At 40.2% G+C, this 26,741-nt stretch overlaps 1 protein-coding gene across 1 annotated transcript in view; it reads right to left on the minus strand.

The window, feature by feature from the left end:
• The window catches only part of LOC131228626 (eukaryotic translation initiation factor 6-2), a 42,599-nt gene extending 36,092 nt beyond the window's left edge, over positions 1-6,507 (minus strand). Inside the window, exons 1-2 of the mRNA XM_058224408.1 lie at positions 6,412-6,507; positions 4,959-5,017 (exon numbers count right to left, since the gene is read on the minus strand). Of these exons, the coding sequence (XP_058080391.1) occupies positions 4,959-4,968 (10 nt within the window). The 5' untranslated portion in view covers positions 4,969-5,017; positions 6,412-6,507. The remainder of the gene's footprint in view (positions 1-4,958; positions 5,018-6,411) is intronic.
• Between the last annotated feature and the right edge of the window lie 20,234 nt (positions 6,508-26,741).

Here is a 26,741-nt window from a genome sequence, read left to right on the forward strand (position 1 = left end):
TGTGTGTTTGCAGTGAGTAATTTATCCAATGTTTTCCTTGAAGTCGGTCCCTCCATGTATGTGCGTGTAGTGTTCTTCACTTCTTCTACTTATTTCTTCCCTGCCTTCTATATCAGTTCTACACACCAATTTGAGAAAGGTTAACATTAACCATCTTGCCTCTGTCCTCCACACATTGGCCTTGTAGGAGGTCATGATAAGAAGATTGTTTGTGAGGGATAAGGTGTTTTAATAGTCTTGATTGGGCAATCACTCATATAGTACACATAGTAGAGAATTAACTTGACGGATTATGAAATTAAAAAAAAAAAAAAGGAAATAGGCGATTTTGAAGACAGTCTATAGCAACTAAGGTGAACTTTGATGGTTCAGTGACACCTGATTGTGCAAAAGAAAATGGAGAATGAGATGGAACAACCAAATAGAAGAATCTTCACTTGTTGGATTCTGAAACAAAGGAAACAGAAGATTTTGAAGAAAGATTAGTAGCAGCCGATAAGGTGCCTCTGATGACCTGACTGTGCCAAATAAAATGAAGTGGGATAGAAGAACGAAATAGAAGAATCTCCGATGGCTTGTGTGGGGAATGCTCCCTCATGCTATTATGTGGAGAATTTGGAAAAGAAGAACTGGAAGAATAAACACCTTCCAGCGGCTACGTGAAAAGAGACAGCTAAGCTAATACTTATAAGTTGGCTTATAGTGGCCAAAGATTTCACAGGTGTTTCCACCGTGGAGTCATTTGGGAGACTGATGAAGGACACCAAAAAACCGAGATCTTATCTCCTACCTCCCGTCAGGGGAGGAAATCAAATGCCGAATTGCAGATGTTTTTTTTTTTTTCCCTGAGAGATTCGGGCATTAATCGTTTGGTGTGTGATGATAAGGGAGCTACTATGATGGGGACATCAGAGGACCTACTCGAATGTACCAGAGACGAAGATGATCACCCGCATTAGCACAACTTTCTTTGTGGATGGGAGACGAGTTCCAGATGGGGCCTACCGGGCCATTTTGAAGACCCCACATGCATTGAACGTGCATCAGGAAGACCCCACCTTGGGATGATGCATGTGGGCTACTTAGGAGATCATTTTAATCATAGGATTCTATTTCGTGTCGATCCGACTATTGGATCTTGTCGATCAGGCCATCGGGTCATCAGATCTTTTAGATTTGAGCCCCTTGGACTCTGATCTTGTTTTCTTTATGTTTTTTGTTATTTTTAGGAGTTATTTGATGGTTGAGATTGATAATATATATTTTAGTTTTCTTATTTTGGATGATGGGTCACTTTACTTAAGTGAGTGGCATAGTTGTAATTATGCTGAATTTTAATTTCGAATTTTAATTATAAAAGCACATGGTGAGTGGAGTTCCAACCCTAGTGGTGTTATTGAGAAGAAGAAAAAAAAAAAAGAGTGGAGCTCTCTTGTGTGAAGGAATTTTTCTCTTTATTTTCTAAGGTTTTTTATTAAAAAAATAAAAAATAAAAAAAAACCTTCCCTTCCAATTTGTGGAAGGGTAAAAGCTTGTTTGGTGGTGGATTCCCTAAGGTATTCTTCATTTTACATGCTTCATCTTTCTTCTTCGAAAGGTATTATTCTTCTTATCTTGTCTTCCTCTTTTCCTTCTCATTACAACCTTCTAAGCCCTAGATCTTCAATTTCCTATTTTCCCCAATTTCTAAAACCCTAATTCCAAAATCCTCAATTCTCATAAACCCTAATTTTCCTAATTTCATATTTTTCGCTTTCCTAACTCTAATCATAAAACCTACAAATCTATCCATTGAGTGTGGAACGTGCCTATGCTAAATTAGAAGTTCTATCCTTCCATCGGTCTTAGTTTTTAATTGATTTATATGATTTCTTTGAATGCAAGCATGTGATTTAGGCTAAATCAAATTTTATTTCCTATTATTTACTCTTAATTACTTGGTGGATTGGCATCTTTTGTTAATTAAATTACTTTATGGACTCTTTCATAATCTCCACGTTGCATGCTATCATTAAATCATGTGTCTTACATCATATTCTCAGGTTCGCTGGCCCCAATCAAGGAGTTTATCAAGGTTGGACAGTATTGAGCTCATTTCATGAGCCCTTCAACAGGTCTTACAATTGTTGGAGGTGATTCATCTAGTAACATTGCTTGGGCCTCTAGGGCAGACAGAACCCCACAGAGGAACAATTTTATTAACAAGATTAAGCTTTGGGCATCTAATTTCATTTGTTTTCTAGGAAGGGGCCTAAGTGAATTCACTTGCTATGGAAGGTCTGTTCTTTATCCACTAAGGTGTATCTAGACTTGCTCTTGTTTGTTGGAGATAGTTGTCCTTTTCCATTTCCGATATTAAAAAAAATTGTAGCCATTGAGAGAGAGAGAGAGAGAGAGAGAGAGAATAAATCACATTTTTCTAAGTGTGTGATTAAAGGAAAATACACCAACTATTATCATCAGTGGTAACAGCAACAACTATGTTGAAATATACTGTGAATGAGTTGGATTTGGACTGTGAAAAGTACTTGGTTCCCAATACTGTTAAATGGTTTAAAGATAGCAATGAGTTAAGCTTTAAAGGGGACTTGGAGCTCGGTTTCATTCTCCACTAAGGAATGTTAAAGCTTAGTCACAAAGTGTTAGTGAATGTGGGGTCGACATCAAGAAAGGGAGCATGAGTGAGAGCAAGAGAAGCAGTACATTTAGGTGCAAGACTGTGGAATAGGTTCTCCAAATGTGATGAAGTTTGAACATGTAAAATTTCAAAGAGGGAGTGGAAATGGAGTGGGACCACTCTAGGGAAATAAAAACTAGAACATGAGGGATGCTTGGGCCTCAGACCTCCCTTTTAGAAAGGAGGTGCCCTGCCAACCCAACTACCTAAAGTTGGCATGACGATGATGCTTTGAGAACAAGGTTCCCAAAAACTGTGGTGCAATGGTCCTCATAGACGAATGAAAACTAATATAACAAACATAGGACTATGATCTTTTCTTTTCTTTTCTTTTTCTTTTTTTTCTTTTTTTTTTTTTTGTTAGAGAGAGAGAGAGAGAGAGAGAGAGAGAGAACAACGATTTATTAAAAGTTTGCAAAAATACAACCAGAGGACAAAAACAAGACTACTTTGAAAATAGGACCAGGCGGTGCTGCCTTAACATGCACCACCCAATTTGAAAGAAGGCCCTTGACTTTACTAATAACTTCTAATAGACCCTCCCACTCATTACGAAAACAACACCCATTTCTGGAACCCTAAATGACCCAGAACATAGCCATGATTGTCAGCTTCCAGACAACTACTTTACCAGCTCTACCAACTCTCCACCATGCCATGCTCAAAAGAAAATCTCCAACCGACTCTGGCATTGCCCAAGCAGTGTTAAAAAAGGTCAGGAAGTGATTCCACACTCAGACAACAAACGGATAGTGAGTGAAAAGGTGGTTAATTGTCTCCTCGGTTTCCATGCACATCAAGCAAATATTGGGGAGAACTAAAGCCCTTCTCTAAAGATTGTTGATTGTTAGGATTCTTTTCCTGCCTACAAGCCAAACGAACACTGCCGTGCAAGGAAGGGCACCATAGGCATAGGACTATGATCATGATCTTGTAAATATCTCTTAGGTAATGGGAAATGGATACAACTTTATCAAGGACAGGAAGAAAGCTACTCCAAACCTTTACCTCAGAAGTTCTAAAATGTAAGTTTAAGCTGTGGTCTGAATGAAATAAACAAATAAACTGAGATTTTCATGCTGCAAGGCTATTTATTAAGGCTGCAACCAGCAATCAGAAGCCACCAGGAAAATGGAGATAACTTGTCAAGGAAAATGCATAAGAAGGGCTAAACCAAGAAATAGGATTTTTTACCAAGTTCCGGCTCATCAATTATCATGAAGGCTGGTAAGAATTATGTGCAACCACCCTCAAACAGGGCTTCCCACCAGCAGAGGCTGTGTTGTAGAAGAGACTCACTAATTCATTGGACTCGAGTTATCTTCAAATGGAGAAAACTTAGCAAAAAACATGTTTTGAAGACGCTAAACCAAGTGCAGAAGTAGAACTTTCACCAAGTTTGAGCTCATCAACTATCACGAAGGATGGTGAGAAAAACCAGCCATCATGTGCAAACACCACCAAGGGAGGGTCTCAAACCAGCATAGGCCACCTGTGTTCTAGAATAGACTCAAAAATTCACCAGAATCGAGTTCTCTTGAAACAAGGTAGGATGGTGAAACAACTAGGACCATGCTGGTATCAACGACCATTAGTTAGGAAGTTTACACAAGGTATAAGTAATGGGCTGTGAAATTGTTTAGTCAAATGACTCAAATGAGGAGCTTAAGCTTAGTGGAGCAAATATTTTAAATTTTCAATGCACAATGCAAAAATACTTTGCTAGATTTTAGATTTTCTTTCTTCTTCTTTTTTTTGCGTACTTCTAATTCTGAATAACTGGAGTGTAAGCACCAATTCTTACAATGGACCCAAGGGTCATTGATCCAAATAGTTAATCTGATGGGCCTACCATGGATGGTTATGCTTGCAAGATCCAGCTGCTTCAGTCAGCGAACTACACATAGGAAGTTAAGAAAACCATACAATAATAGTCTGGTAAAGAGGGCAAGGATCTAAGCTTGGGATCTTTCAATCTGTGAGGTTTTTGGGGCATCCACCATCCAGGCTGGTGCATGCAGAATTAGCAATCTCGATCCTTGAACCATGGGCATCCTTTGAACAGATTTTGTAGATTTTGTGAATTAGCACACTATACAGATCCTCATGCCTCATGGCCCCATAATTTCTCCACAAGCTTTTCCTCTGATTTGATAAATTTCTACCACTGCTCACTAAAGAAAAAGGGGGAATGGAAATAGTAATCAATACTAATAACTCTTGTTGGAAAATCATTAAAAATAAATAAATAAAGAGCGTAAAAGCAGCATAGGTTACTTACGAGTAGCCATAGTGACACCACAGCCAAAGCAAACAGAGAGAGTTGTACACAAGAAGCACCTGTGATGACCAGTTTGAGCATAATCATCAAATTAAGCATAAGAAAGGTAAATTGAAACAAGACTAGAGAAACCAATTAAACATTCTAACAAAAGATGCATCTTTAATGGATTATATAAAATACAATACCAACAAGTATCATAATCTACCATGCAAATTACAATCCAATAGAAAACAGTGTAACAAGAGATAACCAAAATTTCTTTGCTCAAATGGAAAGTATAAAATTAAGAACTTCATTGAATTCTTCCATGGATTTGTTTTTTCCTTTTATTTTTCTTTTTTTGAGAGGCGAAAAAAATGCTAAAAAGAAATCTCCAGTAGCCAAGAGAAACGAGAAAAGATGTAGAGAAATCATCTCCAAAACAAAGTACCCACTCCCCAAAATTTCTCTACTTAATCCATTGTGGGGAATATATATCTTGATTAATGCATACAACCACAAGCTACAGATTGATAGAACCACAACCCCCAATTGATAGACTCCACCAGTGGCATCTGCACTAGCCCACGGTTCATGGCCACAGATGCGCAAATAAATAGACACTACGGTCTACATTCAAGATGCATAGGTTGTTTAATCAAGAATTAGAATTGCATATTTGAAGGATATAATGCATGCACATATTAAGTAGAGTCGGGCCGGGGCAGGTCAGGCTAAAATGACTTGGGCCAAGCCTGGCCTGAAAAATTATCGGCCATACATGCCAAGCCCAAGGACGGCCTACGGGCCAAGCTAATAGGTCCAAGCCTAGTAAAGCTGGGTCAGGCTCGCATTACCACCCTTCAACGCACAATGTGTTGCATTGAAGGGCATGTGTTGCCATTGATCTTAGTTAGCTATATCCTTCTACCATCAAGTTGCATTCCGGTGCTTCCAATTGCACCACCTAGATTCCTAAAAGTGCACCACACCAGCAATCCAAACGGACCAATTGATGTAAATACACTTGTTGAATTCAAATCAGTGATCTCTTTATTTTAACAGTCCATTTGCAGGCAATGGTGGGGACAACCATTGAACGGTTGCAAGCACCAATGGGAAGGCACCATGCACATGGAGTTCACTAACTACAATCCAGGCATACAACTATTTCTGTTTATTTCATTCTTCATCAATACCTGCAAGCTGCAACAAGCTACCGTTTGGATGCCTGTAACTTGTGTAAAATGTAAGAAAGTTACAGGTGACTTTCTTACAGTGTGTTTGGGGGAGAAATGTTACAGGTAACAAAGTCTCAACCTGTAACTTTCTATCAGGTAAGATTGCAAGAAATGTAACAGAGGAATTAGGCGTTTTTCAAGTCACAGGTTACTTTGTTACAGGCAACGGCTATCCATTTCGAATTTGGGAGAGGATGGTGGAAACGCAGCTGCATTGAAAGTGCACCTACCTGCTCTGACCCAACGTCTCCTTCCCTCTCCCTCTCTCTCTCTCTCTCTCTCTCTCTCTCTCAGCGTCTTCGTCCCTCTCTCAGCGTCTTCGTCCCTCTCTCTCTCTCAGCGTCTCCTTCCCTCTCTCTGCTCTGCCAAGGTAAGCCCTAACCCTTATTCGTTTTTCTGGCAGGGGCGCTTTCGGATGCCTAACAGCGGGCCCACAGTGATACACTTTCCTTACATCCACAGCGTATTGAAAGCTCATTTTAGCATATGATCCAAAAAATGAAGCTGATCCAAATCTCAAGTGGGCCACACCACAGGAAACAATCTTAACTAAATTCCTACTGTTAAAAACTTCACGGGTCCCCCGAAATATTTATTTTCCATCGATCGGAAGCGGTTTGCCTAATGAGTAACTCACTGGGCTTAGCGTACTGAGTAAACTCAGTGAGGTCCACCATGATTCATGCATTTTATCCACTCCGTCCATCCATGTTCCCAGATAATTTTAAGGCTTGAGCCCAAAAATGAAGCATATACAATTTTCAAATGGACCACACCACAGGCAATAGTCGACTTGAACTTTTACAGTTGAAAATTTCTTAAGGTCACATGAGTTTTGGATCAAGTTTATATTTTTGTTTTCCGTTCATCCATGTCTATATAATTTTATAAATAGGTCAGATGACAAATAAACATTACTATGGGGCCTGGAAAGGTTTCTAAGTGGAAATCATCATCCCAACTATTTCTTGTGAAATGATCCACTTCATCTTTATATATGCTTCAATTTCAGGCTTAACCCCTAAAATTAGATGAAAAAACGAATGGACGGCATGGATAGACCACATACATTTAAGGTGGGCATAACTAAGTTTACTCAGTACGATAAAAGCGTACAATCCGATTTCCCATCCAATGGTTGACAAGGAAATCGAATCTCTTATCCCCTACTGAAGCAAATCCAAAGCTCTAGATCATACCACAGAAACCGTGAGAATAATGATTTCCACCATTGAAACCTTGTTAGGCCCCACAATAATGTTTATTTGTCATCCAACTTGTTCATAAAATCATACAAACATGGATGAAGGGAATATTCAAATATAAGCTTGATCTAAAACTTCTATGGCCCCCAAGAATTTTTCAACGGTAGAAGTTCAATTCACATTGTTTCCTGTTGTGTGGTTCATTTGATCTTTAGATATTCTTCATTTTTGGGATCAAGACTTAAAATTATATGGTAAATTGGATGAACGAATTGGATACAATACATAAATCATGGTGAGCCTTAAAGAGTTTACTCAGCACGCAATCTGCTTCCGTTGATAAGGTAACAAAGACTTGGACGAAGATACCAAACAAATATCATCTTGATCCAAAAACTTTTGTTCCCATAAGAAGTTTTTAATAGTCGATTACTATTGTTTCATTTACTATGATTCACATGAGATTCAAATCTTCTTATTTTTTTGTATCATGATCTAAAATGAGCTTTCAACACAAATGAACCATATGGATGCGAGAAAAATACATCACAATGGGCTCCATAATTTGGGATCCCACACACATCCATGGATCCACTCAAGTTTGACTACCGACGTTATCCAATAAGTATATCACTACTAGTTGATGCTTTGTAGGCCTCACCATGTTGCATGTGTTTTATCCATGTTATTCATCAATTTTTTCATATCATTTTAGGGCTTAATCCTAAAATGAGCAGACATAGGCAGATCTCAATCATAGGTGTTCATGATTAAAAACATTATAGTGCTGACTATAATGTTTATTTGATATCTTACCTCATAATTAGGACATAAAGACCTGGATGAAAGAAAAAACAAATATTAATTTGATTTTAAAGTTGTAGCCCCCAAGAAGTTTTTAAGTTACATATAAGTGGGCCAACTTTTACATGTTTTTTAATACGCTAGCCTACTTTTAAGACCCACCTAATGATTGGTTTAGTTTAAAAATTGGTCCAACTATTCATCTAAATGGGTTCAATAAAATTATATACTTTTATCCAAGCTTTTTTATGTGTCGATTTGATTTTTAAACAATTCCATACTTTAGATTCAAGTTGGTTGAATAGACAACATCTTAACTATAACTAACTTACAGGTTATTCAAATATAGAGACCAATTTACCTATAAGTAAATTACAGCTTATATCAAAATAGAATTACATGTAACTTTCTTTCACCTGTAAGTAACTTGCATGTAACTTACTTATAGCTTAAAAAACTTACAGGCATCCAAACACAACCCAAGTTGTCACGTTCTAAAATTCAGGTACAGAGTGTGCACCCTCGGACCTGAGTTTCAGATCGTAACTCGTATATAAAGTATATTAACTTAATTCCTTAATCAATTTTAACCAGAGGTGATAATTACATTCAGTCTAAGTTCCACCTCAATTCCAATCACACGTACATAACACTTAGCATCAATCAACTAGGCATATATAAATCTTAACGACCATTAAAATAATATAAACCTTAAAAATCATTTATTTATTATATCATCATACTATAAATATGTTTATTTCAGACTAACATTGTTTCAATGAGATATATCTAAATAATTTCTTAAAATTTTATCATCAATACCAATAGGCATTATATGTTAATCAAAATATTCTAACAAATAAATTACATAATAAAAAATGATTTAATGTTGTCACTTTGTCTTTAGACAAGTATGGTCACGTTTCACATTGGTAGTGTTCAAGTGCGCTGGATCCTTCTGGTTCCTGCGCCACATCATCTGCTAATGGCTCATCTGTATAGTTTTTCAATTAATAAAATGGTAAGCTAGTCGGGCTTAGTGAAATAACCTAGCATGATTCATAATCATAACAATTAAAATAATACAAAGTACTAAATGTTAAATTTTATGCATGATGATATGGATGCAAATGGTGTATGAATACATTAGATGGAATAATCATCCATCTGCTTGGGCTGGAGGTCGTCAATCCGCTTTCACCCATTAGGTAGGCTTCTAACTTTTGGTAGGCTTGGGCATAGCCCGCATCTGGTAACGATCTACTAGGATTGACATTTCTTTCAGGAAGGGCCCCTAGGATCGACAATGCATTACGCAAATACAATGAATGATGGATGATGTATGAACGTATCATTTTCATAACTGTTATATATATTTGTCTTGATAAATAAATTTAACGTACAATTATAATTTTATGCAATCTGGCACAGATTAGCATATAATTTACTGCATCATATAATATTGTAACAAAACATTCAAATCAGTACGTCAACTTTCTTAATTTGCTTCAACTAATCTTTTGTTATTGATGGGTTAGATGCACCATTGAATACAGGTGGTCACAACTTCGTAAACCTTTCAATACCTCACGAGGCTGATCAAACCTTAGTAGAAATGTGTTCCAGTGATGTTGGGATGTCTGGTTCAAGGCAACTAACATGTCCCACTGAACGACGAATTAATCCCGTTGTTGTTTTAGCATTGCCGCCATCTGCGCTACTAACCCAAAGGCAGCGTCCCACGGCTAAACATTTAGTCCTACGATATTGGCTCGAATAGTGGTTCTGGATAATGAGAGTTGTGTGCTATGTCCAGCATCTGCCATGTTAACTGGAGGAGGTGGTGGTGGTGGAGCTTGCCTTACTTCATTGACTTCATTCTCATCTTGCTCATCAGGAGCTATTCCAGATTCTTAGAGAATAGGAGGATTGGTAAATGATTATCTACGAGAAATACACTTGTAGAGGGTATTAAATCACAAATATTACGCGTCTTCTTAGGGGCCATGACTCCTATAAGATGAACTGACATACATGATTATATATATGTGTGTTATATATACATACATACACATACACATACACATACATATGTATATGTATATGTGCGTATATATATGTATATATATCTATGTATATATGTATATATTTATACATATGCATATGTATATGTGTGTGTATAAATATACACACACATACACACACATATACATAAACATATACACATACATACACATATACATACACACACATATACATACCTACATACATATACATACATACATATAATACACACACACACTGTAAGACCCGTATCCTAGCCCATATTGTTCCGTAGGCTTCCGTATTCCACCCGGTCAAATTTCGATGACCCTCCACCTGTATCTGATGTTTGCGCACGATTCTAAGCCGAGTCCTCCATATCAAAGTCGACTCGACTCGAAACTTGTATCATTGCGACCGCACAGTCGTCGCGGTTCCAATGTCGTGACTCGCTGACCGATCCGATACCCCGGCAGGAAAATGTGGACCGGCGTTCAGTTCGAGAAAAACGTCGCGCGTTGCAAATCCCTAGAGAATGTCTCTTCAATCACCTCACATGTTAAGTACAACATCCCATCCTCAAGTACCAACACCCATCCCTCTCTCACCTAAAGTCAACTCTCCCTTACAACCAAGTACACCCATCCATCACTCACCATCCCTCTCTCTCATCACTCCTCTTACATCACTCTCTCTCTCTCTCATCTCTCTCTCTCTCATTCCCCAAGCAACTCCAACATCCAATCCTTCCAAGAGAGAGAGCTAAGTGTGGCCCACTCCCTACCCCCCTCAATCCTCACCATCCAACCCTTAGATCACCATCTCCACCATTGAAGGCGCTTCTTAGGAGCCTTGGAGCACTAGGGAGGAAGAAGAAGGAAATGTGGGTGTTTTCTAGGATTATAATTGTTTCTTTTGCTTAGATTTGATGACTTGTGGTGGGACCCATTTGATGAACGGTTTGTATCACCTAGAGAGGCCCATAGTGGCAGGGTCCCTCCTCCATCCGTTCTCTTTTTCTCTCTCTTTTGATGTGTGGCCCACCTATTGGTATACGTATGATAATCCAAACCGTCCGATTGCAAGATCCACCTTGCTGCCCGTTCTTGGGCAAGCTTGGATGATCAGGAAAATATATATATATCAGCTTGATCCAGCCGTGTGGGGTCACCCGACGAACGCACCTTCATTCATCATCCATCTATGTCGGCCCCACCTGCGGTATGCATTTCATCCACCGTCCAAAGCAGGTGGGACGCCGCTGGACCGTCTGTCTAGCAGCAGCAGGAAAACCACCATGGTATATTGTTTTATCCATGCTGGTGTGGACCCCACTAGGATGTATCTCTCATCCAATCATTCATCACCTGGATGGAGGGATAATACAAACATCAGCTTGGTCCGACTGATGGGCCACCCACGTGGGACCCCTCATACCGTCCAAACGGTGGGAAACCACCTTGAATATATGTATTTCACCCACGCCCAGGGGCCAGGACGATAGGGCCTACCTCCACACTTGTGGACCCCACCCACGGTGTATGTGTTTTAACTACGCTGTCCATCCATGGAGGCCACCTTGATGATTCTTTCCATCCAGGCCGTAGGTTTGCTAGACGTCCAGCAGCCTAGATGGATAAAGAAATCACAAATATCAGCTTTGTCTTACAAGCTGGTGGGTCCCACACGGGTGGACCCACCCCTGATGTAATCAGCCCATCTGTGTGGGGCCATGTGATGTGTGGGATTCATCCCAGCCGTCCATCCAACTAGCTGGGACGGTGAACCCCACTACTTGTGTTGTCAGCAAGCTCTGACCCATCACGAGGTATTGTTATATCCAACTGTCCATTCACGTATGGATTTCACACGTGTCTGTGGCTCTGCTCATAGGTATCATATCCTAACCGTCCATCTCTGTTATGGGCCAGATCCACACCGTCCAACTGTTTGGATGGTAGAGCCACACTGGTTGTACATCTTTGTCCACCGTGCATGTGGACCCCACCTGTGGGAAAGCCGATTGGCTGATGTACCTTACATCAACTATATAGCCGATGAATTGACGTCAGCAAGCTGGTAGGGACCACCATGATATAGGTGTTTCATAACCAGGCCGTCCGTACGTGCTGGACGGTCCTGTGGGACCCATGTATGAGATATGTGTTGGATTCGCACCGTCCAGTGATTTGGACGATGAGGACCATCGTGATGAATTTTTATAGTCACGTCATCCAGGCGTTGATATATGTATTAAATCCAAGCTGTACACAATGTGGGGCCCACCATGCTGATTGACGTCAACATGTTCTGGGTCCCACTTGATGTACGTTTTACCAGCGATCCACACCGTCCATGGCTTGGGTGTGGAGTCTAGGTGATGGTATTATATATGACTATGCTAGAGGGAAATTACAAATATCAGGTGGGCCACCACGTGGTTATGATCAACCGTCCATCTAAAGGACCCACCAGATGTATGGATTTAAATCCACACTGTCCAGCGGTTCTGTGGGCCCCACTTTGATTTATGCATCTTATCTGGACCGTCCAGACACCCAGTGATCCAGACCGTCCAGATGGTGTTGACCCATCTGGTGCATGCATTTTATCTACACCGACCATTCATGGGTCCACCATGGCATGTGTTTCATCCTTCACCGACCAGATATTTGGGACGGTGGCCTGCTGTGGCGCACGTGCCGTCCACACTATCCAGATGGTTGGACGGTGGGACCCACCTTTGATAAATATGTTGTATATCCACACTATCTATTAGGTGGACCACACTACAAATGCAGTGAAGGGTTGAATGGCTACCATGGAAACCCCTTTTGGGTCACAGAAGTTTTGGATCTACATGACATTCGTTTTCCCTCTTACTCCAGGTCTTTGTGACCTTATGATCAAACTGGATAAAGAATATACATTATGGTGGGCCCCACCTTGACGAATATATGGCCCATCCATGGGGCCCACCTGGAAGTATTTATGGCCCATCCCTGCAGCCCATTGTGATGTAATTGAGGCCCAGGTATGAGGTCCATTGTGCTGTGTATTAGGTCCATGTGGTGAGGCCCATCTGATGTATATAAAGCCATTATGTAAGGCCCGTCGTGATGTATGTGTGGCCTTTAAATCAGGCCCACATGATATATTTATGGCCCATTGATGTGGCCCACTTGATGTAATTCTGGCCCATATGTGAGGCCCATATGTGGTGTATGTCAGGCCCAAGTGGTGAGGCCTAATGTGATGTATGAGGCCCATTGGTGCGGCCCATTGATGCGGCCCACTTGTTGTATCTAAGGCCCATGGGTCGTGGCCTATTGAGATGTATTAATGGCCCATGTGATGGAGCCAACGCGTATTCGAAGCCCGTGGGTCGTAGCCCATTGTGATATATATTAGGCCCATTGTTGTGTATTCATGGCCTATTTAGCGAGGCCCATTGTGATGTAATTGAGGCTCAGGTTTGAGGCCCAATATAAGGTGTATTAGGCTCTTGAGTAAGGCCTATAGTGATGTATATTAGGCCTTTGTGTGAGGCCATGGGCCCACTATACGTTTGGCTCTATGTGGGCCACTCTTTGGGAGCAATGTTGGTTAAATGGCCACATTGATGGGCAATGATGGTTAGACGTCCTCATTATGACCTTCCCTTAGGCCTTGTTAGGCCCATTCTCATCATTCCCTTAGTGGGTTAACCTAAATAAGTGGGCCCCATTCGCCGTAGACGGATGGCTCCGTGTTATCGGATTTGATATAACCACGGTCGAGTGTCAATCTTCATAGTCAATCTTTATACTATGATTGATCGACTGATCATTCATGGATCCCGCTTGTTATCTACTGATCATCGGTGTCGATTATTGAGGTCGACGCCGATTATCGGCCCTGATTATTGGTGCAGATTATTGATGCTGAGTATCGATTTCGATTGTCATGACCGATTGCCGATTACGATTGACGTGACTGATTTGCCGATTCTGATTATCGATCAATTTCGATTGTCATGACCGATTGCCGATTTCGATTATCGTGACCAATTTACCGAGTCTGATTATCGATCGATTTCGAATGTCGTGACTGATTACCGATTGACGTGACTGATTTACCAATTCTGATTATCGATCGATTACGATTGACCGATTGCTGCTTCCGATTGACGAGACCGATTTGTCAATTCTGATTATCGATCAATTCCGATTGTCGTGACCAATTGCCGATTCCGATTGATGAGACCGATTTGCCGATTCTGATTATCGATTGATTTCGATTGTCGTGACCGATTGCCGATTGACGTAACTGATTTTTCGATTCTGACTATTGATCGATCCCGATTGACGTGACCGATTGCTGATTCTGATTGACATGACCGATTTGCCGATTTCGATTATCGATCGATTCCAATTGTCGAGGCCAAGTATCGAGGCCAATTCCGATTTGTCGATGCCGTTGTATAGGCCGATTCCGATTGTATAGGCCGATTTCGATTGTCGAGGCCTATGTGATGAGGCCCATTGTAATGCATTTGAGGGCCAGGCGATGGAGCCATTGTGATCTATGTTAAGCCCATGTGAAAGGCCCATCGTGATGTGTATTAAACCCTTGAGTAAGGCCCATCGTGTTGCATATTAGGCCTTTGTGTGAGGCCGTGGGCCCATTATATGTTTGGCTCTATGTGGCCATTCCTTGGGGACAATGTTGGTTAAATGTCCACATTGTCTAGGCCGATTGTTGATGCCGGTTATTGATACCGATTATGAGTATGTGACAGCATAACATCATAATACATGCCCATACGCATCATCTGCATGTTTATTATGAGATGTAATTGACTATTGCATATGCCATAGGGCAGGTTGTTCATAGGGCTCCCTAATAGGTAGAGTTGCCCCACATGAGAGCATGGCATGCACAGGATTGATGCATGATTGGACTGTGTGACTCATGCTTCTCGCATTTGTGTGACATGACCACCATATGCCCTAGCGACATCAGGGCCATAGCCTCCACAGGTATTTCGTGGATGGCCAGATGGGACACCGAAAATCTGTTCTACATGGGGTGCTATAGATATCCTTGGGTGAAAGTCCCAGAACCCTCTTTGTTCCAGAGGTTACTCCAATGTCTAGACCAAGTGGATGCATGAGCACATGAGGGCCGTATACCGTTAGGCCGCGTCTCCCACTGTGTCGTGGTCAGTTGGAAGGGAGTACTACCTTACTTGCCCGAGAGGAGGGGGCAATGCTAGGCTGAGTCTGACCAGCTCCAGGAATGGGTCCGCTATCGACGAGCCGGGCCCGATATTGGCAGGTGGATAGTGAGGTCTCTTTCACTCACATTGTTGCACGCGATGGGGCGACAATCTGGTTTGGAGTGTAATAGAACCCGATGATTTCTCCAGAGAGCAACCGTACTAATATGTGGACTTATTGAGTAGGAATTGTATATCCATTCATTCATTCATTCATTCACTATCCACTCGGGCTGGTGGTGCGTAACTATATTGTAACGTGTACCTTCGTATGGCTAGGATTTCGGTTGGGCATGTGACTAACCTGAGATCAAGAGGTTACCACATTGAGTCAGACTATCCAAATTTAGGTATGGGACTGGTTTGGATAGAAGTCCCTTGTGGTGAACCCCGTAGCCTGCGATACTACGTACTATCATCCCGACTTCACATTCCAGCATGGCCATTTCATTCGCACCGCATATTACATTGCATCCGCAGTACTTAGCATTTTGGGTTACTATGTTTTTGCATGAGGCTGATGGTATTCGTGGCTCGTCAGGATTTGCATATTGCGTTGCATCCTTAATATCTGTTATTGTCTTATTTGTTTTACATCGCATCGCCTTGGTACGACTGATAGCACTCATGTCTTGTCAGTATTTCTGCTTATTCCGATGATGTATGATTTATAGGCTTTATCATATACTTGGCACTTATCTTGTGCACACACTTTCACCTCCCTCTAAGCTTTTGTAAGCTTATGCACGATAGATGCGTGTAGGTGGTGTTAGGTTGCAGCAGTAGCATTGAGCTTGGAGCGTGCAACGGACTTCTGGAACCCTGATTTTTGATATATGTATTTCCCTTTCAGCATTGTATTCAAATGATTATATTAGTGGATATGTGATGATGATGTTGCCTTTATGATTTGGGTAAACTTGTGGTTATGCTTTTTACGAGATAAATGTACGTTGGAAAATCCTCCTTATAGGATCCCAGGATCGGAATCTGGCGTATGGGCACTGGGAGCCGAGAATGGGGCACTACGGAGGCTGTTGGCACCGGATTCGGTGATCAGGATTCCTGTGAGTCCGATCTCCGGATTTGGGGCGTGACACACATACACACACACATACATATACACATATATGTATACATACACATATACATACACACACATTTACATATATATACACATACATATACATATACATATTTACATATATATACACACATATACATAGATACACACACACACACACATACATATATATACACACACATATATCCGCTTGCAAGGAAATTCAAATCCTCTAGGTATAACATAAAACACGCAAGTATATAAGACCCATAATGTTATATATGTAAGCAAGTATATAAGACCCATAATGTTATATATGTAAAATTAACTCAATCTATTTGGTTCTATCATGCATGTTAATCTTAGTTATAATGCTAAAAATTAATTAAATTTATGACCCAGATGGACCGCACCGCATTTAATAGTAGGGATGTGATCTTAACCATAGGTGTGTGTTTAAGCCACTATAGTATGCATATTTCATTAAACATATTAATTAAGTGCAAATATCTAAGATGAATAGACTACATAAAAAATAAAGCCTGATAAAAAGCTCGGGTGGGCCATACCATGTGAACATACAAATTATATAATAAATTTTACAATTTTTCGATTTGTATGACGTATGAAAGCTTTTATTCAGACTTTTATTCTATAATAAAAATAATATTTCTCACCTAAGGTTTAGTTCAGCTTAAGAATCAGTTTAACTAGTAATCTAAATAGGCACAATAAAATTACATACTTTTATCAAAACTTTTCTATGTGACAATTTGATTTTTAAACAATTCCATACTCCAAAATCAGGTTGGTGTGAATATAAAACATCTTACCTATAACTAACTTATAGGTTATCCAAACATAGAAACTAAGTTATCTGTAAGTTAGTTACAACTTACACCCAAACAAAATTACCTATAACTTTCTTTCATATGTAAGTAGGTTACTTGTAACTTACTTACAACTTAGAAAACTTACGGACATCCAAGCGTAACCTAAAAAGCTTTTTACGTAAAAATAAAATAAAAACCAACACAAAAAGCTGTTTCAAATAAGCTAGAAGAAGATCAATATACAATTCATCAAACATATGCTACAGAAGAAAAAAAAATGCAAAATGAGAAGCTTATTAAAAAATAAAAAACATTTCAGAACTATTCTCATCCATTTAGGGTTTTAGCTATATAAAATAATAATAAAAACAAGACCTATTATCAAATTTCCCTCAAATATTTGTGTCAGAATTCATTAAACCCGATGCAATTTTAAAATTTTATCAGCAACAAATCATATTTTTTATCGATTTCAAAGCTCGGATCAATTAAAACCCTAAAGAAACCAATCCAAGGATAGGATTTCCGACTCAAGAGATGAAAATTTCATAAGAAAAAGCCATCATTTCTCAGAAATTGAAGATGAAGTCGATCTATTAAGATTACCTGAGAAGGTTCCCAACAATTCGTCGTCAGCAATTAGTAGGGTTTTTGTTGAATGTCAAATATTACATATTTTCCCCATTTATATGTTCGTTTTACGAACATGATAAGGCTTAATGATATATTAAACACCAAGGCAAAGAATGAATCTTTGGAGACCAAGATTGAAGATTTCAAGACCTCAAGATTTAAGAAACCAAGTGGAGAAGGAAGGAAGTTGAAAGATCAAAGTGTTGAAATTCACTTCATTATATGTGTCATTGACCATAGTCCTTTTGTAACGCCCCATGTTTTCAGGACCCGAGTATATGACTCGTTTCCCAAAAACCCGAGTGTTAACCTATAGAGAACCAAATTCCATACATTTTTTTAAAATCTTTCAGAGTTAGCAGTTTAGCGCAGAATGGACTAATCAACATAAAGGAAAATTTGCAATTACATTTGGAATATACAAGAGGCTGCCCATAATGACTTATAGAAACCAATGTCTTCGAAATAACAATTACAAGAATTTCATAATTTATATAAGAGAAATGAAAAGAAGCATATAAATTTGAGTTGCAAGATCGCGTAGCTCCTCTAGGCAGGTACGATCATACATCCTTGTCAATTATACCCAGCTCCTCATCAGCTTGAACCTGAATATCACTTATACTACCTGTGCTATCTGTATGGTTATATATTTGATGGATGAGTATCCAACTCAGTGTGAATTTCCCTCAAGATTACACACCGCTACCTTAACTAAGCATAACTAAAATAATACGTCAGTCAAAACAATAAATGATGCAGTCTTTTTAAATGCATGGATGCGTGAATGCACATCGACTTGGGGATGCTCATCCAGTTGGACTTGGGCTCGTCACCCATGCAATCATCGATCTGGTAATGCTCATCTAGTCGGACTTGGGCTCGTCACCCATGCAAAAGACTGGTCACCAGCGTAGCATATCTCGTACAGCATAGTGCCAAGTCATCAAAATAGGTCAATAATCGGTAGTCTGGGAGCTAGTGAAACGATACCCAATGAACCTAAGAACACATGCTACAACATCTAGAATTAGCCACCCACTATCGTCAATATGCTATAAATGCATGATTAGTTAAACCATTATTATTCCAATTACAATCAACCAATTTAAGTAACTCAATGGTCACTACGGGGGACTCATCATCCAGTGTAGGGCGATAGCTCGGGCATGGTGTCCCATGACCACCATCCCTGGCTCATGAGGTTTCTCCATTTTAGGATGTTTAATGGATGTCCATCGACCAGTGGCCAATCAAATTCCATAAGTAGGGATTACCATCGCATGGTTAGGCCATCGAAGCCACGTCGGCAAATCTCAAAACATAGGACAGATGTCAAATCGCAGCGGTAAAAAGGGTACACGGAACATCAAATCAATTAGCAAAATGGTCAAGCAAGGTTAAATCGGTGCGGTTAAAAGAAATCATTTCTAAGCCACTCAAGCCGTATGCCCTATGGATGGTAAATCCCACATTAATGTTCCATATCCCATATAACCTCTAAACCGAGGGCCCATTTCTCACCAACCCACTGGTTACATCCTAAGTATGGGTTCATGTACACAAGAGGGAGTTACCCATTAGGAAGTGTAGTGAATAGGGATTCATAAGTGACTCACAACAATTCATGTGAAAGCATGTAGTTATAGCATGACAGGCATATGTTAAGCATAATAATCACAACAGGTCATGATGTAAACTATCAATCAAAAGAAGAGTTATCATGTAAGTAACTATTGCATGCAAGTATGGTTCACAACTATCAACTATAAATCAAATATAAATCATGTGTTAAGAGTTCATAACTTGTGTAAGAGGTCGCATGCTATGAGATAACAGTTGTGATTCTAGTAAAAACTATTACTTAAAATAATTTGGAAATGGAAAACTTAAGGGGAAGAAATCATCACCTCACAATCGAATCACTACTAGTATTGCTAGGGAATGCATGTGCCCTTAAAGTCGAATCCTACCACAAATCATGAACATATACAATTAGATCCAAGTTCTATGCACTACCTATGTTTAAGGTCATAGCCTAGGGTTTGAGTTTGTTATCTTTAGGGTTTTAATATAGAATTAGGATTTTCATCCTAGGGTTTAGTTCTAAGCTTCGATTTTAGGATTTGAATATTAATTGAAGTATATTCACAAACCATTATCCTTAATGATATGATTAAGATCAGCTATGTGATGTTATTAATCATTGTGATGTAGTAAATAGTATGATCTACTATCAATGATTGTACGTAAGATTGATAAATAAAATACTAGTATTTAATAACCGAAATTTTATTTGTAATAACCACTATTAGCATGAGTAATCTATTAACGGTTAATCCTGCTTAATAATCGCAATTATTACCTAATACTCATGATGATAATAATAGTTATCAATAATGAATCTAGTCATGATAATAGATACTATAATCTACCACTAAGGATAATTTTTAAGAGAGTTAAATAAAACACTATTGCTTGATAGTTACACTTTTGTTTATAATAACTAGGTTGAGCACAAATGATCTACTAAGGGCTAACTATATCTAATGCTATCAATCCTCATAAAATAGTGGCAACAATGGTAATGATTAAGATGAATTTAGTATGGAAAGAAAGTGTTGACTCACCTACGTCGACTCGGTTTGACAAATCAATTTAGCACAACTAAGTGTGATGGTTTTAACCTGACAAAAGGATCAAGTCAGATTTCTTAGAGCTAACAACACAAGCTAGCTATAGATGGTGTTAAGAATGTCTATAAATACATCAACAAGGAGGGAATCGGCTCATTGAGTCGACTCAGTTGATTTGGACGTGGTTAGAAGGGTTACCTGAGCAATGATGTCTGATACTATGATTGGGATTGGGAGCCGCAGCATAGTTGGTCTGCTGACTGAGCACGGCCCCAAAAATGGTTCGAGATTCGAGTCAGCCCCCGACTCAGTGAGTTGACTCGATTTTAGATCGAGTTGACTTAACAACTCGACTGTCTACTTACTCTTCTTCTTCTCTACCTCCTCCTTCCTTCATCTCTTTCTCATCAGATAAACCAGTAAAAGGACCCGGATCCGACTGGATTCCAACACCACACGACTCAGCGAGTCGACTTAGCAACGCCCTCGCTCCCCTTCTTCCTTCTTTCTCTCTTCCTTCTTCTTCTTTCTTTCTTCTTCTCCTTTCTTCCTCTCCTTCTCTGTAGGAACTCTAGCAGCACTCGAACCAGGCCCAACCTGACTGGAATAGGCTCAACTCGGACCTGGCTTGGTTCGGATCACCTGAGGCAATGGTGCAGTGCGGCCCAACTCGAACTGGGCCTCCCTCCCTCTCTCTCTCTCTCTCTCTCTCTCTCTTTCCATATGTTTCTTCTCTTCTTTTCCTCCTTATTTAAACAGGACTAGCAACACTTATACTCAGCCTCAACGCACTAGGCCCAACTCGCAACCCAGCGAGTCGAGTCGAGGTGGTGCAACGGCCGCACCTTCTTCTTCTTCTTCTTCTCTCTCTCTCTTCTTCCCCATTTTCTTTCTCATCTTTTTTTTAATTATTTTTCTGCATCTCTAGAGGCCTAACAGCTCCCCTTGCTCGACCTGATTCCGCCCTGACTCGAGACGACTTGATGCAGCTCCAAATGAGGAAGAAGGGTTGCCATTAATGGCATTTTCTCTGCCTGCGCTTCGTCCTCCATTTTCTTTCTTCTAGATGGTCCAAATGGGCCTTATGAAGCTTGTGGATAAGCTTTTTCAAAGCTTGGAGAGGGTTTGGTTGGTGGGTTCGGGCTTGGGAAGAAACGGCAGATTTTTGGGAGCACAGCTATGGGGAATGGAGGAGAAGGCGTTATTGCTGATCTCTTCCTTCTAAAAGCATTGCCCTAGGTTTTCTCAGATCTGTTAGATGAGAGCGAACGACTTGGATTTCGACAGCTGTCCTATTTCTAGAAACAAGCAGCCCAAGATATTTTGGTGTTGGTTTGCTATGGGAGCCCTAATCCGTGTGAAAGGCATCAGATGGCTGGGATTTACACCAATGGAGGGTCGAGATTTCCGGAGGCAGACGCACGCGGATTGCCAAGCTGGCAACTGTGGCAAGCGTGCTTTCCATTTTCGAAAAGACGTCCATGCGCAACACTGCTTGTACAGGTGTTTGTGCGCACATGAATGAGCTTCAACATGTGTAATTTCTTTAGGTTTGGACGAACTTGAGGGCTGCAAATGATGGATGGTTTAGATCATGCATACGATCGCTCCTAGTGGGCCATGATCCATGCTCGAACAGACGCCCGTCCGTTCGCTGGGAAAAATGAGAGTAGAGGAGTTTTCCTCTTTCATATTTTACGGGTTAAACCCGCTTGACCGAGGTTCTCGGCTCGGTGCACAGCGAGCGTGCACCAGTTGTGCATGCGGACCCCATTAAGTGGGGTTCACCAAAGGGATTTTGACGGATCCACTTCATCCATTTGATTTGAGGGCTTCATTATGGCCCTAAATCATGGATGGGGCCAATCCTAAACTTGGGTGGGCCATACAATTTGAATCACGATATTTAACTACTGATTACCATTGTTACGACGGTTAGATTAATTCCAATCTGAGCATCAACAGTTAAAATGGTCACAAGGGTCCCTTAGTTGGAATTCAACCATTGGATTATGCATGATAAGAGTTAATATTCATTTAAAAACGTAAGTATTATTGCTACTATATTTTTAATTACATTGTTATTATCAAATTCACCATTACTTGTATTAACTACGATGGCTCTTTCTTCAAAAGCTGTATTATACGCTTTTACAACTGATTCATCTATATGTACGTATTTATTTTACATATTTTATTTTATTTCGTGTCACGGGTTACCCTAAGGGAAGTTGGGAACCTGATGAATGGTTTGATTGGTCTGTTTGAGTGATTGAAGTCCTAGAGTAGATGTCTCTGAAGTCGTGATGGACTATTTTGAGAAGCAATCAAATGGATAGTTTGATACATGGATGGGGATTGTTTTCGACGGTCAGATCATCCCAACTTTGAACATCAACGGTCAAAAGGACCCCTAGGGATCATCTGCGCATTCAAGACCATCTGTCACATGTGTTGATAATTCCCTTACTACTATTAAAGTCTTTAATAATATTATTTGCATTATTGTACTATCATTACCTACTTTATCTTTGCACATTATTATTATATGTGTATACAAAAGTATTTAATTATTTAATTATTTATTTTATTAGTAGTAGTATTTTACGTAGGGCCTACCTTTGATTAGAGTCATCAACGGTTAGAATCACGTCTTGTTAAGCCATAAGTCCAACTCTTGGGCATAACTACTACTTGGGTAGTTTATGGTTAATAGTACAACCCGATGGTCAAGTTATGGGAATTCATCGTTAGACCGATCAACGGAAACATTATGGATCTTATGAGTTACGATGGATCCATAATAACGGTTGGATCACTTGATCTATAGAGGGGGATCACTTACAACGGTCTTAAGGGTCTTGAACTAGTTTAGGTGCTTCCGAATAGTCATCATTACCATCTAATAATCGGATTCACATGATTAGTGTTAGATCGTTGAACGAGATGCCACCTACTTGATGGACAGTGGATCTTGATGATATAAGGCCTACGATTGATAACTGAAAAGGCTGAGCTATATTTCCTAGAAGGGGGGGGGGGGGGGGGTGAATAAGACAATGCCAAATTTAAGAATAACAACAGAATAAAACAATTAAAGGAAAGATAGCACTATAAACAATCCACAATATGGAAATGTAAAGCAACCTTAGTATTGAGAGGTTGATACAAATGTTGTTCTAAGGACAACCTTACACCATAAAAACCAAGGGTTTATGGCAGGACAACCTTACTAGAATGATTTGTGTATAAAAAACTCAAACTGAGGAGGAATAAAAAGGAAATAGCAAGAAAGGAAATCTAAGCTATTACAACATTCCCCACAATGCTAAAATGTAATGATTACAACATTCACATCCATAAATACATCCCACAATCTTGAATGATAAAAGATATAGAAAATAAATCATACATCCACAAAACACAAAGAATTATAGTGGTTCGCCTGTGTGTACACCAACTGTTAAACAACAGCTATACAGCTACTCCACTCCTAATATCCTCACACAGTGGATATTAGCGTTCACTATGAAAATAGGGTTTTCCAGGTTCACCTAAAACCCTTACAATTGTGTCTTTCAAGTGGGCTTACACAATTCAAAAAACTCCACGCTCTGATTTTTCTGGATCTCCTAAGATAACCAAAAGAATGAGATTTTTCTAGCTTAATCTCAAAAGAAACCAAAATAAAGGAAATTACAATAATGTAAAATACCTGGATATTCTCCTTTTGTTGCAACCCGGAAGAACCAAATCAGAGTAGAAGTTCGAATATAGAAGTTTAATGTCCTCACTCACTTATGAAATGGTTCTAGGTTCTAAATTGATTTTAAATTAAATCAAGTTGGGCTAGCTCTATTTGATTTTGATTCCAAGAAGTGGGAATACTCCAATCCCTCTTTCAAATCAGATTGGAATGCAGAATACAAAATCAAATATAAAAAGCTAATAAAAGAGAATATTAAATATACACAATATAGCTTAAGAAGTTTACAAACTTATCTCTCAGAGTGATGTCTCAATTATGCTTGAGTTGAATACCAAACTCTGAAAATTGTGCTCTATTTATAGGTGAAGAATCACGTTTATGACTGGTCCTGTGGACATTACGACTGGTCTTAGGACCAACGGATCTTTAAAATTTTTAGCGAGATAAGATTAAGCCGTTCCACGACTGGTCGTAGGCCCTTCACGATTGGTCGTGGGACCTCCACGACTAGTCGTGACCTATCCACGACTGGTCGTGTGGAACCAGAAACAGTTGCTGGAGTTTGAGTCGTGGCTGCAAGACTGGTCGTGAACGAGTCGTGCACTGTTCACACGACCGGGTGAGCAGTCTCCAGGACTGGTCGTGGCTTAATAAAAAATTCTAAAAATTTACAACAAACTTAGGACTGGTCTTCAAATTTCTTGAACTAGTCGAGCCAGTGCTAAGACTAGTCGAACAGAGTTTAGGACTAGTCGAAGAACAGTCCAAACATGTAAGACCCGTATCCTAGTCCGTACTATTCCGTCGACTCCTGCGATCATTCCCGTCAAATTTCGGCAATCCGCGACCTGTAATCGATATTTACGCGCAACCCTAAGTTGTATCCTATAGATTTGAGTCAGCTTAATCCGAGACTTGTACCACTGCGACCGCACCGTCACCGCGGTTTCGATGCCGCATCTCGCGCACCAATCTGATACCCTGGCCAAGAGATGTGGGCCGACATTTATTTCGAAGAAAACACCACGCGTTTGCAATCCCAAGAGAATCCCTACAACATGTCACATTAATCAATCAACCAATCACCTCATGTCAAGTACAAGAGCACCCATACTTCCTTTCTCAACAAGTCAAGTAACCACCAAGTCAACCAACCTCTCACCTCACCCATCACTCACCTCACATCCATCACTCTCTCTCCCTTACAACCGTCTCTCTCTCATTTCTCAACACATTTTCTAAGCTAGTAAGAGTGGTGGACGTCCATGCATTCTAAGGAGAGAAGGTGAGATGTGTGTGGCCCACTTTCCATCCCAAGATCTCTCATCCTAACCATTCAAACCTCATCACCCTCCATCAAAGAGAAGCACAAGGAGATCGGCTTTCCAACGGACCAAGAAGATCGAACGGTGGGTGCTTCTATAGGCTAGTTTTCATGTTTTTAGGATGAGCCAAGTGGGGCCTACCGATTGATGGTATGGATCTCGCTTTGGACCCTTGATGTGGCCGATGGCCCACCTTGATTCTCATTGTCATTTCATGATGGGACCATTCTCCATGGACCCCTTCATGATGTTTACTTTCTAGTTTGAAAATGGGTCATCTAGACTTTCTATTTCGGTGGAGGATGGATCTCCACCGTTGATTTTGATCGGTGGGCCTACATGTATTGGGACCCACTTGATGTATGATGGATTGCAAAGGAGGGCCTATAGTGTCGGGGTCCCTCCATCACACGCATGTCTCTCTCTCTTTCTCTCTCCCTCTCTCTCTCTCTCATTCCTTTGATCATTTTGTGGCCCACATGATGAGAGTAGGTGATATCTAACCATCCATGAAGTGGACCCCATGGCCGTCCAAGCCATGTGAGCCCTATCCTTTGATAATGGGAAAAACACAAACATCAGATTTATATAGGTGGGCCACGTCCATGTGGGGCCCACCTTACATATATGTATTAAGCGCAAGTCGGACGCTGGACGTGAGTTGTAAAAAAAAAAAGAAAGATTTTCTTTGGGTTTTGGGGTGGATTACTCATGCAGGCCCCACCTTGATGTATGTGTTTAATCCACACCGTCCATTCCATCCTACAGGTCATTTTAGGCGTTAAGACGGAAAATGAAGCTGATCTGAATTTCTGGTGGGCCATAGCATGGCAAATGATGTTTTCTACTGTTGAAAGCCACCTGTGGTTTCCACACACCAAACCACATCGAATATTGGACTCATTTGGTTGGTCTCGAGCCGTAGAATCCAATGGCCAGGGTGGATTCCACTAATGCGGGCCCCACACGCGAAAAACCTTAAAAAAATATGATTTTCAAAAAAAAAAAGAGTAGGCAGCAGTGCCTGCTGCTGCAGACGCTGCTGATGC

This window comes from Magnolia sinica, chromosome 16 (genome assembly GCF_029962835.1).
Source record: "Magnolia sinica isolate HGM2019 chromosome 16, MsV1, whole genome shotgun sequence".
Classification (NCBI taxonomy): Eukaryota; Viridiplantae; Streptophyta; class Magnoliopsida; order Magnoliales; family Magnoliaceae; genus Magnolia; species Magnolia sinica.